We start from the raw sequence: 16,056 nt of genomic DNA, 5'->3' as shown, positions 1-16,056 counted from the left end.
TGTTAACATGGGCAAACGGTGCATAATCTAATTACGTATGTGCTAATTTACATAAATACCACAACAGATCTAAACATTGGGTATAGCCAGGTGAAAATGTCTTGTTGAATCTTGTTGACATATAACAGTAAAAGACTTAATGTTAAGGTCTGAATGGAACCCATTTAAGCTACCCATGAGCATTAATACATAGAGGCAGGAAGAAGTACTTTAAACAAGCCATCCTCTAGTGGTGTGTACGTAATTTGATTGTTTGATCCAGCCACTTTTTATTTTACCAACTTTGTTTTCTTCTGCATTCTCCTTACCCTTGTCTCCTGTTCTTCCCTCAGACTCATCCCCCAGAAACATTCCCACAGACCCAGCCCCAAACCCTATCTCTGCAATAATAATTAATAAAGGCTGGTTTAAAGTACTTCTTCCTGCCTCTATGTATTAATGCTCATGGGTAGCTTAAATGGGTTCCATTCAGACCTTAACATTAAGTCTTTTACTGTTATATGTCAACAAGATTCAACAAGACATTTTCACCTGGCTATACCCAATGTTTAGCTCTGTTGTGGTATTTATGCAAATTAACACATACGTAATTAGATTATGCACCGTTTGCCCATGTTAACAAACAATTTAAAAAAACTTGTAATACATTCTTTGTTTGTCTTGATGTAAGTAATCAACTCAGTAATTTTCATGATGATATCTAAAGGTTAAATTTTTTAGCCTATTCACATGAGAAAAAGAATGAATAGGCGTATGAATGAGGCTATATTTGTTTTTTTTTCTAAACTTTCCCCTAATGGGATTCTTTGGGGCTTTTTTTCCTTACTCAGGACATATTGAGGATACAAAATCAGTTGAGTTTGCTTCTTTTGCAATTTGGCCTACCTTTTTTTCATAAAATGACTTGACTATTGCTTTGGTTGGCTATGAGTACAGAGGGAATTTGAAAGACAACCGTTTATTCCGCCCCTCTGATTGAGCCCTGCCAATGGTGAGTTCCCAGACCCAACATCTAGAGCTAATTACTTTTAACCATGTATCCAGCTAATTTAAATAGCTCACGTTACTGTATTGTGTGAACAGTTATCTTCATTTAATATGGGGTGGGGTGCAAATGTTCCGCTAAGCAAGTTCCTAAACAAGACTATTTTGCAGAGCCACGGACGCTGCGTTGACTTTGATATCCAATGTCTGAAAAGAAAAAAATTGTTGGTTTAAAACTGTGTATACAAGTTATTTTACTGTTAGATTTTCCATTTGAGGACCTGGAGAGCCTGCAGTCAAAACTTTAGCTCGTAACACTATGCTGCTGCATCTGGTGCAGCTGGGCCTCAGTCTCTCCTCATAACTCTTTTGATAATTGTCACAAGGAAAGTACCTGTGCGTGCACACAATTTTTTATATGTGTGTATTTTCATTTTCCATAGATGTCTGAGTTCTCTCATTTATGGCATAAGAGATCAGACCATCAGACCTTTCCTAATGAACTATCTACTGTATGTCTTCCTGGCCAAGGCTCAGGCCTCACCCTCGACTTCATGAAATGGATTGAGCTTTGTGTTTGCTTGTAAATGTAATGTAACAACCGAAAAAGAAGCATATCCCTTGATACGAGAAACTAATTAAAAGCTCAGATAGAAGTTTCCAAAAAAAAAGGACCACTTTGAACCCTCAATTTTCAGTCTGGCCTTTTAAAGAACTGCACTACGGAAACAACCTTGCAAACAAATGACATGCCAATGAGTATGGACTGGAAAACTTACCATTATCATTCTTTTCTAATAAGAGCAAATTCTGGGACTGGGTTCAGTAGGTGGAACTGCTTTAAATGGTTTTCATCTGACGTGTCTGACTTGGCTCCATTCAGTTTGTATCTGCTACCCCTTGGCCATGTTGTTTGTCTCTTTAACGCTGTGTCCAACCATTGTTATGCTGATTACACCCATGTCTCATTTAGTCTCGCTGCCATCAAAGACTGGATGGACTCTCACTTTCTGAATCTGAATACTGATGAGACCAAATCCAAGCATTAGGTGAAAAATTCAACCCAGTCTCGCGGCAGTTCGTGAAATGGTCACGTTATTTAATCTATTGATTCGTGTACATGGACACGTTTTATGTCGTTTTTTTCGTGGTGGTCAGCACATTTTTTAAACTAATGTATTTCACTGGGAAGCATCTTTCGTGATCACAGCACGACTATGGTAGCGAGTAGTATGAAATGCCAAAATTCCACAAAGGGAGGTTGGTTGGGGTGGTGGATGGGTCAAACAACACAGGACTTTCACCCAGGATACCGGGGATCGTGTCCCGCGTGTGACATTTCCTTTCCCCATTCTTCTTTTCCTAATCCCAACCGTCCCTTTGTTGTCCCCCGTCCCGTTGTTGACCCCAACCCAACCTCCGTATAGATGCTTCCCATTACGTACTGACCACCACGAAAAAAAACAAGATAAACGTGTCCATATACACAAATCAATAGATTAAAAATTACATGACCATTTCACGAACTGCCGTGAGACCGTGTTGTAAAAATTACATGGGTGGTTTTAAACTGCATTTTTTCCGTATACGGAGTTAGGGTTAGTGGGTAAGTCAATATATTGATCAATTTCAGCACTTTACGTGATTTTATATTACAACCATCTATTTCATAAAGGGGACATATCAAAAGTAAGATAAAAACATGGTCTTGTTTTGTTCTACCTGAGGTAGGGGGATCTGAAAAACTATAGCCCTCATGATGATTTGTGCATGTACTAACTATCTCTTCTAAAACTCTGCCCCTGCATAAACCTTTCAACAGCTTTATATTATCTGAACCATAACTGCACAATAACTTTACAGTACAATTTGCATTTCATTTTGCACTCATTGCACTATGTCCAACTCACACATATATTGTATGTACAGTATGAAATTGAAGTTATTTCCCCACTTAATTAAGTTATTGTTTTTAAGTATAGTTGTATATTGTTGATACCTATTGTGTAGTTTTTTTGCTCATTATTCAATAAATATTGTATTTTGTTTTTACTCTTATTTTGTCTTTAACACTATAAAGAATATAATTTCTACCTATCTATCCGTCTGTCTGTATGTCTGTCTGAACATTATTATTATTATTATTATAAGTATGTGTCATGTATTTAAAAGTATTATATGATAAAAGCTGTATTTTGTTTTATGTCAACACAGGAAAAGAGACTAAAAAAGATGTATCATAGAAATGCACAGAGGTACTATTTGGCAGCTTTGATGGCTTCTCACAAAATGAAATGTGTCAACGCCACAGTGGGCCAGCAGGTGTCAGTATAAACCTTGAACACAGCACAAAGCTGAGGGTTGTATTTGCTCTGTGATGACGAGTCACAGACACTTACATCATCACAGATGGTAAGGGCACACGTGAATCCATATATCTTAGAAACAGTGAAGTTTGGTATGTAAAAGAGGGATTGGCACATGCTTCTTTACCATGCGACAGCTCTCATGTTTGGTAACTTCTGCTTCTGTTTGGTCTTCAGCATTTTGACACCCATGTGTAAGAAGCACACTATATGCTCTTAACACAGCAGTGAGGCACCTTCATAACTAAATCTTGCACTTAATGAAAATACAATGTGTTTATATGTTTATCCAACTCCTTAAACGCTTTGGATATAAAGATGGTTGTCGTGTAAAAAAAATATATAAAGTTTATTCTCCCTGGGTAGTATATGGGGAGGGCGCAACAGCGTTAAAGGCCTAGTTTAGATCTATTGAGAGCAGGATTAGAATTATTTTCTTAGATCACTATAATTTGTGAAGAAGAGACCACACGCACAACAAGGAACTAGCGTCTCTGACTTATAGGCATATCTAGGTCATTGTGGTCTGTTCATATGGGTACCCTTTGATGTTAATACTGCCACTATTGAAATGATTTTGGTAATAGGTCACTTTTAGACACTTTTCGGATGCCAAAAAGCAGGTTGCGCAACAAAAAAGACTGCAATAGGACATTTCATTTATTTTGTGTAGATCAACAGATTAGACAGGCAGTGTTTGGGACGCTACTTTGAAAACTTTGCAAGCTACCAATGACTTCACTCTGGAATAAGTTGAACAATAGCAAAACTATAGGGAGAAATCTTGTTTGGTTAACTGAAGCTACTTTAAAAAGTAGTTCAAACTATCAAATTGACAGTGTGATACATGTTATACCAAATTATAACAAAATAAAACAAAAAAGTCACATGCCAGCAAAAAATGCCACTCAATTGAGTTTATTGCAAAAACGTGCTCACTTGTTCACGGGTCATACATCAACCAAAAAAACAAAAAAAATCCCACTATTCATGGAAAGTGCAAGTCAGAATGTCAGCATTGGTTTTGTCCATCAGTTTATTCTCCCTGGGTAGTATATGGGGAGGGCGCAACAGCGTTAAAGGCCTAGTTTAGATCTATTGAGAGCAGGATTAGAATTATTTTCTTAGATCACTATAATTTGTGAAGAAGAGACCACACGCACAACAAGGAACTAGCGTCTCTGACTTCAGTTTGATCTGTAGTCCATTCCAGTAGTGGGGTGCATAGTACCAGATATCAGTCCAGTTCAGAACTGGTATGAGGACATTTTATACCTAAACTAACTGTGATGTGGTATCACGGTTGCTCACTTTGAACTCGACTAGACATACCTGTGGTGAGTGCGGTCAATAGGTGTCTTGAGTGGTGAATTGAATGCCACTGTGGTAGATTGTTTAGTGGTTTATGGGGAGGATGAAAATACAGGATATCTCCAAAGTCATAAACAATGTTAAGGAGAAATGTTAATATCATTTGAAAGACAAAGACTATTTGTGGGAGACCCTAACCCAATTTAAAGGTGCTGTAGGTAAAATTGCGAAGATCCAGGAATTTGAAAACATCGACAACTTCTCAGTCCCTCCCCCCTTTCCACTAAAGCCCAAAACGGTCTCCTAAGCCCCTCCCCCCACAAGGGAGAATGAATGAGCAGTGATTGACACGCAGTTTGACACCCCCCCCTGGCCCTGATTTGTGCATCTGAACACGGAGCGGTGGATTTTTGCAAATCGCACTACAGGCTGTAGGTGGAGCCAGAGGAGCTGGATTTATTTTTAATGACCTGCTTCATGTAGTTCTACTGGAACATAGGGTCAGTTTCAGCAAATATGACAGAAAGTTAGTTTTATAAGTCTTACCTACTGCACCTTTAATGGTGTTTAACTCAATCAACTAAACCTAGTAGGGCAATGATTTACAAAGTCTTTCACTCTTTAGATACATCAATATGTGATTTTTTCCCCCATCTTTATCCTAGATTGTAATTGTTGAAGCCGAGTTCTGGTTAGGGTTAAAGCAGTTAATAAACTTGACTAAAACAACTTTTTTTTTTACCTTCATGCTTTTTCATGTTTTCCTGTTATGTTGGCATATCTAGGTCATTGTGGTCTGTTCATATGGGTACCCTTTGATGTTAATACTGCCACTATTGAAATGATTTTGGTAATAGGTCACTTTTAGACACTTTTCGGATGCCAAAAAGCAGGTTGCGCAACAAAAAAGACTGCAATAGGACATTTCATTTATTTTGTGTAGATCAACAGATTAGACAGGCAGTGTTTGGGACGCTACTTTGAAAACTTTGCAAGCTACCAATGACTTCACTCTGGAATAAGTTGAACAATAGCAAAACTATAGGGAGAAATCTTGTTTGGTTAACTGAAGCTACTTTAAAAAGTAGTTCAAACTATCAAATTGACAGTGTGATACATGTTATACCAAATTATAACAAAATAAAACAAAAAAGTCACATGCCAGCAAAAAATGCCACTCAATTGAGTTTATTGCAAAAACGTGCTCACTTGTTCACGGGTCATACATCAACCAAAAAAACAAAAAAAATCCCACTATTCATGGAAAGTGCAAGTCAGAATGTCAGCATTGGTTTTGTCCATCAGTGAGACCAGTCCAGGTAATGCACCAAGCATGAATACCCAGTTTCGCCTGGCTTAATGTATGTACATTGCTGGGGAAAAGCGTGACATCCCTGTCCCTCACCTTCTGCGATCTATGCTATCGGGGTTTAGCACCACCCAGGACGGTTGTGATTAGTTTAAAGAAATACAAACAAGCCAGAGCAAGCCAGACCTATCCCATAATAGATAGGGGTGTAGCCAGACCATACTCCCAGCACTGAGGAGATAGGCCTGGCAATGTGAGATTACCCAGTGATAGTACGTGTCCACTGTGAAGCGTCATTTCCCTGCTTCTGTCTATGTAAGCAGCTGCGCAATGCATTCTGGTAGCTTTGCAGCATCTTTCAAGAAGTGGGGTGTCAAGTTGCCTGCTCCTCCGACTCGCTGCCTCTCAAAAGCTCACAAAAATCTTTTTAACCGACTGTTGTCAATCTAAAATGAAGACAGATTCACCTATATCTATTTATCACAGAAACACAAACACAAAATAAGACATTTTACAATAAGCCACCTTGTTGGTGCGTTTTAAAATCCGGCAGCAGACAGCTCGGCGTGAAGCGTTCGTCCAATCAGGTGCAGCCATCACGGTTTTAGGAGAGTGTAGCCTGTTTTCTTTGGTTGTCAGTGGTCAGTGAGGGGAAGGCTCCTTTTTCAACTACAAGGTCAATATTGTTTTTCACTAACGACAAAACAACGAATTATCCGTGCATTTATATGGAACTAAGCTTTAAGAGCTTTCCATCTTTACCCTCCTCCCTGTTACGTTGCATTCGGAGATCGACACTTTTTGACTAGCAAGATGGCAGCGAAAGGAAAAACCAACAGCTACAATGAATTGTTCAAAACCTTTCTTTTTAGTAAACTCTGTGTACACAAACAATGTTGTCAATGCTGGAGTTCATGTGTAGAGCCCCTGGTGATACTTGGAGAAAAGTCTCATGTCGTGTCGAGCCTTCTTAGTGTTTTAATAATAGTGATCTTGATGCGATCACAGTAGTGTCCCTAGCTCTCCCATTCAAAAGGCCATTTGACCAAAAAACGAGAATACGGTGAATCTTAAAAGTGGCGTTTCCGTCCTAAATATGCTTTTAAATGAAAGTTTGACTCGGGTACATTCACAAAAAGACCCCAGGTTGCATTTTGGTGAGAGTTACGCTTTAAGTTTAGTTTTACATATTCAGATTAAAAACTTTAAAAACACTATAGTAAGTACTAACAGTATGTAAATATATTTCACAGGTGAGCTGATGTTGCAGCTGATACACTGTGGTATACTCAGGTCTTTTGATTGAAGGAAGACTTTATACGTAGCATCATCTGGTCTCCCTGAAATTCCTTGATTTGTAAAAAAAAAAAATCCACAACAGTACCCCTGAGACCTAAGCCTGTCGTCAACAATCAGCTAGAATAACTGAAAACACCGGTGTGGGTGTCCAGGGCCGTTTTACAGTACAGTAAAGAAGCAATGGTAAAATAAAAATAAAACAGCATTGACTTTATGGCCCAAAATTGTTTGTAGTTTCAAAAGTTAAGTTAAAAATAGCAACAAAGTAATGAAAATACTTGAATAACTAGGCAAATGCAGTTGAACTACCAGCAAGCTACTGCAACATGTAATTAAACTACTAGTTTAAATACATGTAGTTCACTACTCCCCAACACTGCTAACAGGAAAGTAACTGATTATTAAATGATAAGCCACACATATCTCTGTGCATTGAGATAAATTGGTCAACTTAAATCATACAGTACATGAAATACACATTTTTTTCACTTTCTTTGTAAGAAACCAGTATCTAACAGACTAGTTATATCAAAAGCCTGCCTTCTGAAAAGTCAAGTGAAATTAGGTTGTGTTCTCACTTAGCTGTCACTTTAGGTTCCCTTTGAGGTTTGTGACTTCCTATTACTGCAATTGTACGCCCATGAGGCTAGTGCCGGATACTCTGTCATACACATGACACAGATCTCATCAGCCTTCAAACAGAGTAACAGGTAAGTCATTTTTTGTCAGGAGTAGGTCTGCGTGTTTAGCAAGGACTTAGGACAATGGGTAACGAAGAGGTCAATGTTTTTTACAAGTTTCAGTTTTAGAGTGATTATCTTGTAATGAGCCCGATAACACCACTAGTGTCGTTTTTTTTCACCCACCACAAATCAAATGAACATGCATGGGAAATATATGAAATGTCTATCGATGTATATTACAGTTCTTTAACAAAAGGTTGCTTTTAAGACATAACGCCAGACTTCAAATTATATTTGCAATGCTTCTTTCTTTGCTTTTGCGGTTTGCATCAGCAGCAGAGCAAAGTCACCACAAATGTCCGATCCTAATATTTTCTTCAGTCAGTAATACAAAAGTGATATGTCTTGAGCATTACACATTTTATTTCAAATGTGAACACCTCAGGTTTTCATCCTAATCTTTGTGTTAGTGCATTTGATTGTTACAGCTGTGTGATTTCCAATCCAAGCATCTGTGTTTTCCAAGATAAACCACATGCAACCTGCTCAATGCATGACTTAACAAAGTTTGCAATTTAAAAAAAGTATGTTACATATTGAGTTTATTACTGTATGTATGCTTTATATACAATGGCATGTTGTGCTGCATGATCAGATCAGACAGACAGTGTGAAAGATAAGACTTCTGTACTGTTCTGTACAGAGATACCACAAAGGCTGCAAACAGAGTTGCAAATTCCTCTTTCAGCAGCTTTAAGACAGACGAAAAGCAGTTTGTCGACTTAAGGGTCACACATAAGTAAATTGGAGCTTTATTATAGATTTAATTTATTTAAAGATTCATAGTACATTAAGCACCTATGGTGGAAAAATGACTTTATTGTTGCTGTAACTAGAGATGGCCTGATACCATTTTTTGCTTCCCGATACCGATTCTGATACCTGAACTTGCGTATCGGCCGATACCGAGTACTGATCCGATACCAGTGTGTCATATTATGCAGTTTGACAGTCAGTTATAAACGGAAAAATAACATAAATAAACTACTTTAACGTATTTTTTCTTTACGGCTTTATTACGTGATATCAGATCGGTGCATAAACTCCAGTACTTCGGTATCGGAACATCTCTAGTTGTAACCACAAATTGACATATTGCTCATGTCATGAACATTATCTCAATAGTATGGTAGAGGATTAGGGCCACAAGTGGTTCTGAGTCAGAATTTTGAGTTTAAATTCAAAACTTTTGTCAGGATTCTGACTTTAAACTCAGGAATCAAAAACATTTTCATATGTGGCCCTAATCCTCTTCCGTAGAATAGCCATTTAGAAATAAGAGCTAAAACTTATCTTATAACCTCTGAGCCCTGATACCATATGCACTGCATACATTGTAACAGACACTACCAGATATTTTAGAAAATATTCTGCCACTTAGCAAGGGTAAATTGCCTCTTTCAACATGTTCTGATTTCTGTTGTAGAGCTCAGCAGTGTGAAGCAAAAGGGAGTTAAAGGACATCAGCTCACTACAACGTTAGGACATTTGTCCTCCAAGATGGTGGACTGTCCTGTCAGCCAGATAGAAACCAATATCAGCATGTTTCACGCATCAAACCAAACCAAGATGAGTTCTTTGAACGTTTTCGCCATTTCCCTCCATGGCTTGTTCGCTACCATTGGCATCATAGAAAACCTCCTCATCCTCGCAGTAGTGGGCTTCCATGTCCGTCGCTCTGTCATCAGTGTCTGGATCCTGAACCTGGCAGCCTCGGACCTGCTGGCCACCGCCTCCCTGCCCTTCTTCACCCTCTACATGGCCCGCGGTAACACCTGGACCCTGGGCACAACCTTCTGCCGCCTCCATTCCTCCATCTTCTTTCTCAACATGTTTGTCAGTGGCTTCTTGCTGGCGGCCATTTCTATGGACCGCTGCCTGGTGGTGCTGAAACCCGTCTGGGCTCAGAACTACAGGAATGTCCAACGTGTGGGGAAGGTATGTGGGGTAATTTGGGCCTTGGCTGTCCTCTTCACAATCCCCTTCTGCATATTCCGTGACACCATTCCCCTACGTAACGGCAAGATCCTATGTTACTACAATTATGCTCAACTCCTTCCTGCTAAACCATATAACCTGGGGTCTTTATGTAAGGAACGCAAGGAGGCCTTGGCCTTTATGAAGTTCTTTCTAGCTTTCCTGATCCCTCTACTGATCATCATCCTCAGCTATGCTGCTGTGAACACCCACTTGGCGCGCAGAGGCTGCCGACGCCCTTTCCGTTTCGTTCGGCTCGTAGTGGCCGTAGTGGTGAGCTTCGTACTCTGCTGGGCTCCGTACCACATCTTCATCATCATGGAGGTGATGGCCCCCAGGAAACATCCTGCACAGACATTTGCAAGCCATGCTCTCCCAATCTCAGCAACCATCAGCTTCCTTAACAGTGTCCTTAACCCCGTTCTGTATGTGTTCAGCTGCCCTGACCTGTGCAAGAAAATTAGACATTCCCTGGGTGCGGTGATGGAGAGCGTACTGGCTGAGGATCTGGCAGAGTTCGCCCGACGCCGCAGCACCGCTCGCAGCTCTATCAGCACGTCCGAGATGGTGTTGAAGCAGAAGAATTCTCTGACAACCTTGACAGGAAAGGATCAGGAGCAAACTAAAAGTCTTGCTGACTCTGCTCTGAACTGATCGAAAGCGTAACGTGAATTTTTTAAATAGTAGCCAGGCTTTTATTTACTTCTTTGGAACAGCCTTTATTTGTAATTTTGTAGTTTTCTATCTATATTTGATCACATTTTTAGTAAGAAGTCCCTGTGTTTTCTGATCTGCTCCCGTTTTGAATTTGCTATTGATGATGTGTCTTTACATAAATTGAGGATACTTTTAACCGCAAAGCATCACTCTCATCAGTACAACAGAGTACAACATAAGTTCAAGAAGGCGCGGATCTCTCCAGGCGCCTCTCTATCAGCTACGCAAAATTTATGCTGATATGTTTTTAATTTTACAAATATTATGTGCCGATCTGACGGCCACATTCTGCTTTATGATGAATCAGGCACAAGTTGGAGGAGCCGATGGGATAACATTTCACTGGAATTATACCACATAACATTGACAAATAAAATTCATCGAATGATTGATGGATTCAGTAATTTCATACTCGCCAATCTGCGATTGCAAAATACTGTTTTCATTGACCTCCTGTTGCTTCCTAATTCTCTTTGCTTCAATTTAGTTTTCCTGAGTCGATGTTAAACTACATTTCCTACACCAATGTTTTAAATTAAAACCCATGCAGGAACTCAGATGGTTGCATGATTCACCATTTGAATGCGATGGACAAAGCTATTGAAAGTGAATAGAGGTGAGCAGATAGGCAATGGGGCCATTTATTCACAATTTATTCCAATATGCTGGAAATAAACAGAAAAAAGCAAATTAATAATGAATAAATATCCTAAAAAGAAAATGTCCTTAGATCATTATATTTAACATAATTAACTAAGAGATGCTCCCAAGTCAACCGAGAAGCTCAGTTGGCATAACTCCTTGCGTTCCAGGTAGGCTTTTAATTTGAAACATACAGTAGGCATTCAATTTCATTAAATTAATGGAAACCTAATCGTTTTCACAAGTAAAATCCACTGGACTGTTGTTGTACTGATGGAATTAGGGGTGTAGAAATGTACATTATGCTAAATTTCTTATCTGAGCCTTTAGATCCCAAGTCTTTCAATCCCTCCTCAATATTTTCTACCTGATCTTTATTAGCGACAGAGCTTTATTTGTTTGTGCTGGCAACGGCCCCTACTGTTATGACCACGATGTTTGGCTTTTATGTTAGAATTTATGGCAAATGTCAAATGTCTCAACCATTCTTCAAATTGCTTATCTGACTCACTGTAGCATACATTGTTCAAGGATTTACTCAGTATTACTCTACAGTGTGTACTCTTAAACCTTCAACTGAATGCTGACTGCTGGAACAAGCATACAGCATTCTGCATGATTTTGTTGTTGTTTTTTTACTTGGATGCTTGATCGATGTTTATAGTTTGTTGAATGGCCCATACATTTTTGCATCTTTTTTTGTTTATGGCTTTGTAGAAAGAGTTTGGACTATAAGTCACAGATACATGCGGTGTCTCTCATCAGTATCTGCAGGAGCTGACGAGCTATTGTGGAAAAATGGAGAAACAGTATGCTCTTCTTTTTTTTATTATTATAAATTTGCCCACTGTGCTTATCATAGAGAATAGATGTCTTTGTCCATTATTGCATTCCATTCATGTAATATCTAAACGTTTTAATGCTGTTTTACAAAACATTAATAAACCAACAAGAAAAGCATTCTGGTGTTGCAGCGTGACATTTGTCTTGCAATCATATAAACACACTCATGCTTGTGTTTCCGGAGCAGGCTAATTGACACCCATTCTATTTTTAACAAGTGATTAAGATGATTTTTTTAATCATTGTAAACATCGCAGTAAAAAAACGTAAAATGTCGGTTCATTTCCATACACTGTTCGAAAAACAAATCTAGTAAATAGGTGAATCAGATGATGTACAGTATATGTCTCCTTTGAAGGTATGGATATAGTTATCACAAAAGAGTGGGTTTTTGATATATTTCTACTAAATTAAGTGTTGAGTTTATGTAAGCAGCACTTTCGAGTCTTTGCACTTTGAGATCTGTGTGCTGCAAACAAATGTTTCTATTTTCCTCCTACTAAAACTGTATTCAGATCAACAAGTTCCATTTTTTCAGCTCAGGAGGTTAAAACACAAATGAATGTATTCACTGAGAGTTGAAACTGGAATGTGGAATTTCCACTGGGTGGCACAATTGCTTTGACTAAATCCAAGGAGTCTCCTCTGTGGTCAAATCCAAGTTATATTGCTAGATTATTATGTCCAGTTTCACTCACCCTCTTGTTGTCTGGGTGAGCTCTGAAACTGAGGGCAATCTTTTTGCCGGTATTTTGCCCCCTTCCCACACAGGGCAGGGATCTTTGCAGCTCTAGCCGGGCATCAGGGCACAGGAAAATGTAGAAGAGGGGATCCAGCAGGGTGTTGAGGCTGGTCAGGCCGTAGCACAGGCGATAGATGAGGAAAATGGAACGTTCAAATCCACAGGGCTCATTAGTCAGCAGCAAGGACACAAATCTGTATCCGCCCACGAGGTGGTAGGGTCCGAACACAACGATGAAATTGACGGTGATCACGACTAGTATGCCTACGATTTTGTGCCGCTCGTGGTCGGAGAGGGAAGGAGATCGCCGGAGTGTCACTCCAATGTGGGCTGAGGTGTAGCTAAGGGAGGAAGCAGATGAGAAGTCAGCCTGTTGGTCATCAGAATATGCAAATTGGTTTAATGTCGCTGGAGGACATTACATCAGTTCCTTTTTTAAACTGTACCACTCACAACAGGCTGTTGTCATGAACCATTTGTGCATATCTACGAAAACTAATGCACTGTAATTCGTATGTATTCCATTTATTTATTGCTGTGTGCACGACATTGACTGCCGCTGTATAAGAGCGCAAAGATCCGTGTAGTGAGGAGCGTTGTTCGTATTCCGGAAGAAGTTAAGGGGAAAACAAAGCACTTTAACAGAGGAAACTGATATTTGTGTCCCGGGAGTATTACTTAAGGTGACAGGTGTTTTAACCCAAACCACAAGCTTTATTTCTAATCTTAACTAGTCGTTTTGGTGCCTAAACTTAACTGTCGTCGCCGCATGATAGGCAACTTTTGTCGGCTAAACTCAACTGTATTGGTCACCGTCATGACCGTCACCCACGGTGCATGGTACCCGGCTCACAGTGACCTTTTCTTCGCTAAGCGTAACTGTAACGACCGCTTATCTTAACTGTCAAGGTCACCATAATTTTGTAAGATATCATACGAATAGTTGTGCACACATTTTCCTACGGTATTATATGAACCCGTTAATGAGAATGCGTTGCTAACAAACATTACAAAATGTTGCTCAGTAGCTCTGTATCCCAAGGGTTTCACTGATGTTTTGTACATTCACTCCGTGTTTTCAGGTTTCAATCTCATTTTAGTGTAATGCAATGCATGTGCCCATACATTTTATTGAATTATTTTAACTTCAGGTTTTGGTAAATAGTCTCCAAATTTCCATTGTGTATAACAAATTTGACCACTTGACTTATTTAGACATGAAAGTAGTTCTTTGGCATTGGAAAAGATCAGACTCATTTGACCAAAGAACCTTTTCATAGAAAGGTTTGGAAAGACAACGTGACATAATATGTTTTAGTATCCTCACTGGGACCGTGGGGTTAACTCACCCGAGTATGGAACATGGCAGAAGGAAGCCCAGGGCCACGGTGGTGATCTTGAAGTGGGCATATCTGGGGCTGACGGGGTACTGCTCCAGACACAGCAGTCTGTCGGAGTCAAACACAGACGGTAGCAGCCCACTCAGGCAGAACAGGAAGGTGAGGGTCCAAACGGCCACGCCGGACACCACTGCAACCCTGACAGTCCGCACGCTGCGGCTGCTCAGCGGGTAAACGATGGCCAGGCAGCGGTCCAGCGCTATCAGGCACAGGAACATGACGCTGGCGTAGACGTTTACGTAAAACACATAGCCCACCAGCTCGCAGGTTAGCTGTCCATAGGGCCAGCGGTGGCCACCTTGGAGATACAGTATCCACAGTGGCAGGGTGAGCAGCTGGAGGAGGTCTGACAGCAGCAGGTTGAGGATGTAGACCAGCTGGCAGCCTCCTCCACCGGAGCGACCCAGGTGGTACAGTCCCCAGAGAGACAGCAGGTTGCTGGGGAGACCCAAAGAGAAGATCAAGCCATAGATACAGGTCAGGCCAAATGTGTCCGTGTCCAACGGGAGGTTGCAGCTGTCATTGGACATGTCTCTGTTGGTCAAGCACCTGACATGGGGAAACTAGAGGTACTTGCAGGATGATGGGTTGGTACTATTTCCACACTGTATACATTGGATGTTACTTAAGTAACAGTATTTAAGTATCATAAGGAAAATGTACTTAAAGTATTAAAAGTCAAAGTACTCAATGCAGAAAGATCCTCACATTTTAGAAACTGGAAACAATCAAATCAGTTCTTTGTTTGATCGTCGAATCATTTCAGCTGGACTTGTACAGTAGGCCGTTACATTATTGGGTAGTTTAATTTATAAAAAACAATGTATTTTATAAACTACATGTGTTTTGTGTGCAAAAATCTTAATTTGTAAAGTAACTAAATTTAGTAACTAAAGCAATCAGATTAATAGGGTGGAGTAAAAAATACAATATTTCTCTCTGAAATGTAGTGAAGTAGAAGTAGAAAGTAACATGAAAAGACTCAAGTAAAGTACAAGTACCTCACATTTGTACTTAAGTACAGTACTTGAGTAAATGTACTTAGTTACATTTCACCACTGCCATTCAGTCACTCAAAGCAAAAGTCTCAGTTTAATGCATCCACGTTTTCCGTTGCATATTGTTCATGAATGCATTCTCCTGTACGTTCTGTCAGTCAACCAGTCTCCAAAGCATGCAGGATCCATCAAGGACAGACACGAATGCCTGCAAAGCAGATAGAAGAGCATTCTCAGATGGTTTAGTATCATTAGGTGCATTAGCAGTTAAACCATATATTTCAAACCAAGACTTTTCACTCACCTCTCAAGGCTGTGAGCCCGGCTTTGTTCCACAAAAGCGCGCTGCCCTCTCTGCAGCTGGGTGACCTGTACTCAAGAAATGTTGGGAACACGGTGTCTGGACCCAGCCTCGTCTATTCTGTGATCGTTTCCTCCACAGGAAACCCACTTCTTCAGCTTTAAAGGCAACATCCTGAGGCAGGAGCACGCCTTTCTGGCCCAGAACAAAAACATATACTCTGTCGTTCTCTTTGTCCCCCTGTCTCTCTAACTCCAGTAAGTAGCAGACAGGATGGTTGAGGTGGTCAGGAGCTGTGAAGGAAAGGATCTGATGTAGGGTGTCCACTAAGGCCCTTTAGATTGCTGGCTGTGTGCCATTGAACACATTAATCATGCTGTCTTTAAATGACTTTTAAACCCATTTGATTATTTTTACTATGTGA

General features: G+C 40.0%; 2 protein-coding genes across 3 annotated transcripts in view; one reads left to right on the top strand and one right to left on the bottom strand.

Annotated features, from left to right (window-relative positions):
* LOC144534143 (prostaglandin D2 receptor 2-like) overlaps nt 1–12,308 on the top strand; it is a 40,437-nt gene extending 28,129 nt beyond the window's left edge. Inside the window, exons 1-2 of one of the 2 annotated variants that reach the window (XM_078275887.1) lie at nt 7,871–7,979; nt 9,439–12,308. In XM_078275887.1, coding sequence (XP_078132013.1) covers nt 9,513–10,643 — 1,131 coding nt within the window. In that variant the 5' untranslated portion in view covers nt 7,871–7,979; nt 9,439–9,512 and the 3' untranslated portion in view covers nt 10,644–12,308. Of the gene's footprint in view, nt 1–7,870; nt 7,980–9,438 lie in introns of those variants that run through there. The other variant, XM_078275888.1, reaches the window with a different exon arrangement.
* Nucleotides 10,431–15,751, bottom strand: LOC144534146 (G-protein coupled receptor 4). Its single transcript, XM_078275891.1, has 3 exons — nt 15,636–15,751; nt 14,283–15,539; nt 10,431–13,274 (listed from the first exon to the last, which is right to left on the bottom strand). The coding sequence occupies exons 2-3, from the start codon at nt 14,861–14,863 to the stop codon at nt 12,854–12,856; spliced, it is 1,002 nt and encodes a 333-aa protein (XP_078132017.1). The 5' UTR covers nt 14,864–15,539; nt 15,636–15,751; the 3' UTR covers nt 10,431–12,853.
* Nucleotides 15,752–16,056: the final 305 nt, after the last annotated feature.

The sequence above is a fragment of the Sander vitreus genome, chromosome 19, assembly GCF_031162955.1.
Source record: "Sander vitreus isolate 19-12246 chromosome 19, sanVit1, whole genome shotgun sequence".
Taxonomy (NCBI): domain Eukaryota; kingdom Metazoa; phylum Chordata; class Actinopteri; order Perciformes; family Percidae; genus Sander; species Sander vitreus.
Note: the sequence above shows the minus strand (reverse complement) of the source record. Positions and strands in the feature narration are given on the sequence as shown.

Coding starts and splice junctions, on each gene's coding strand:
- LOC144534146 (XM_078275891.1), bottom strand. CDS start 14,863: ATGTCCAATGACAGCTGCAACCTCCCGTTGGACACGGACACATTTGGC. Junction 13,275..14,282: donor CTGCCATGTTCCATACTCGG/GTGAGTTAACCC, acceptor TTCCTCCCTTAG/CTACACCTCAGCCCACATTG.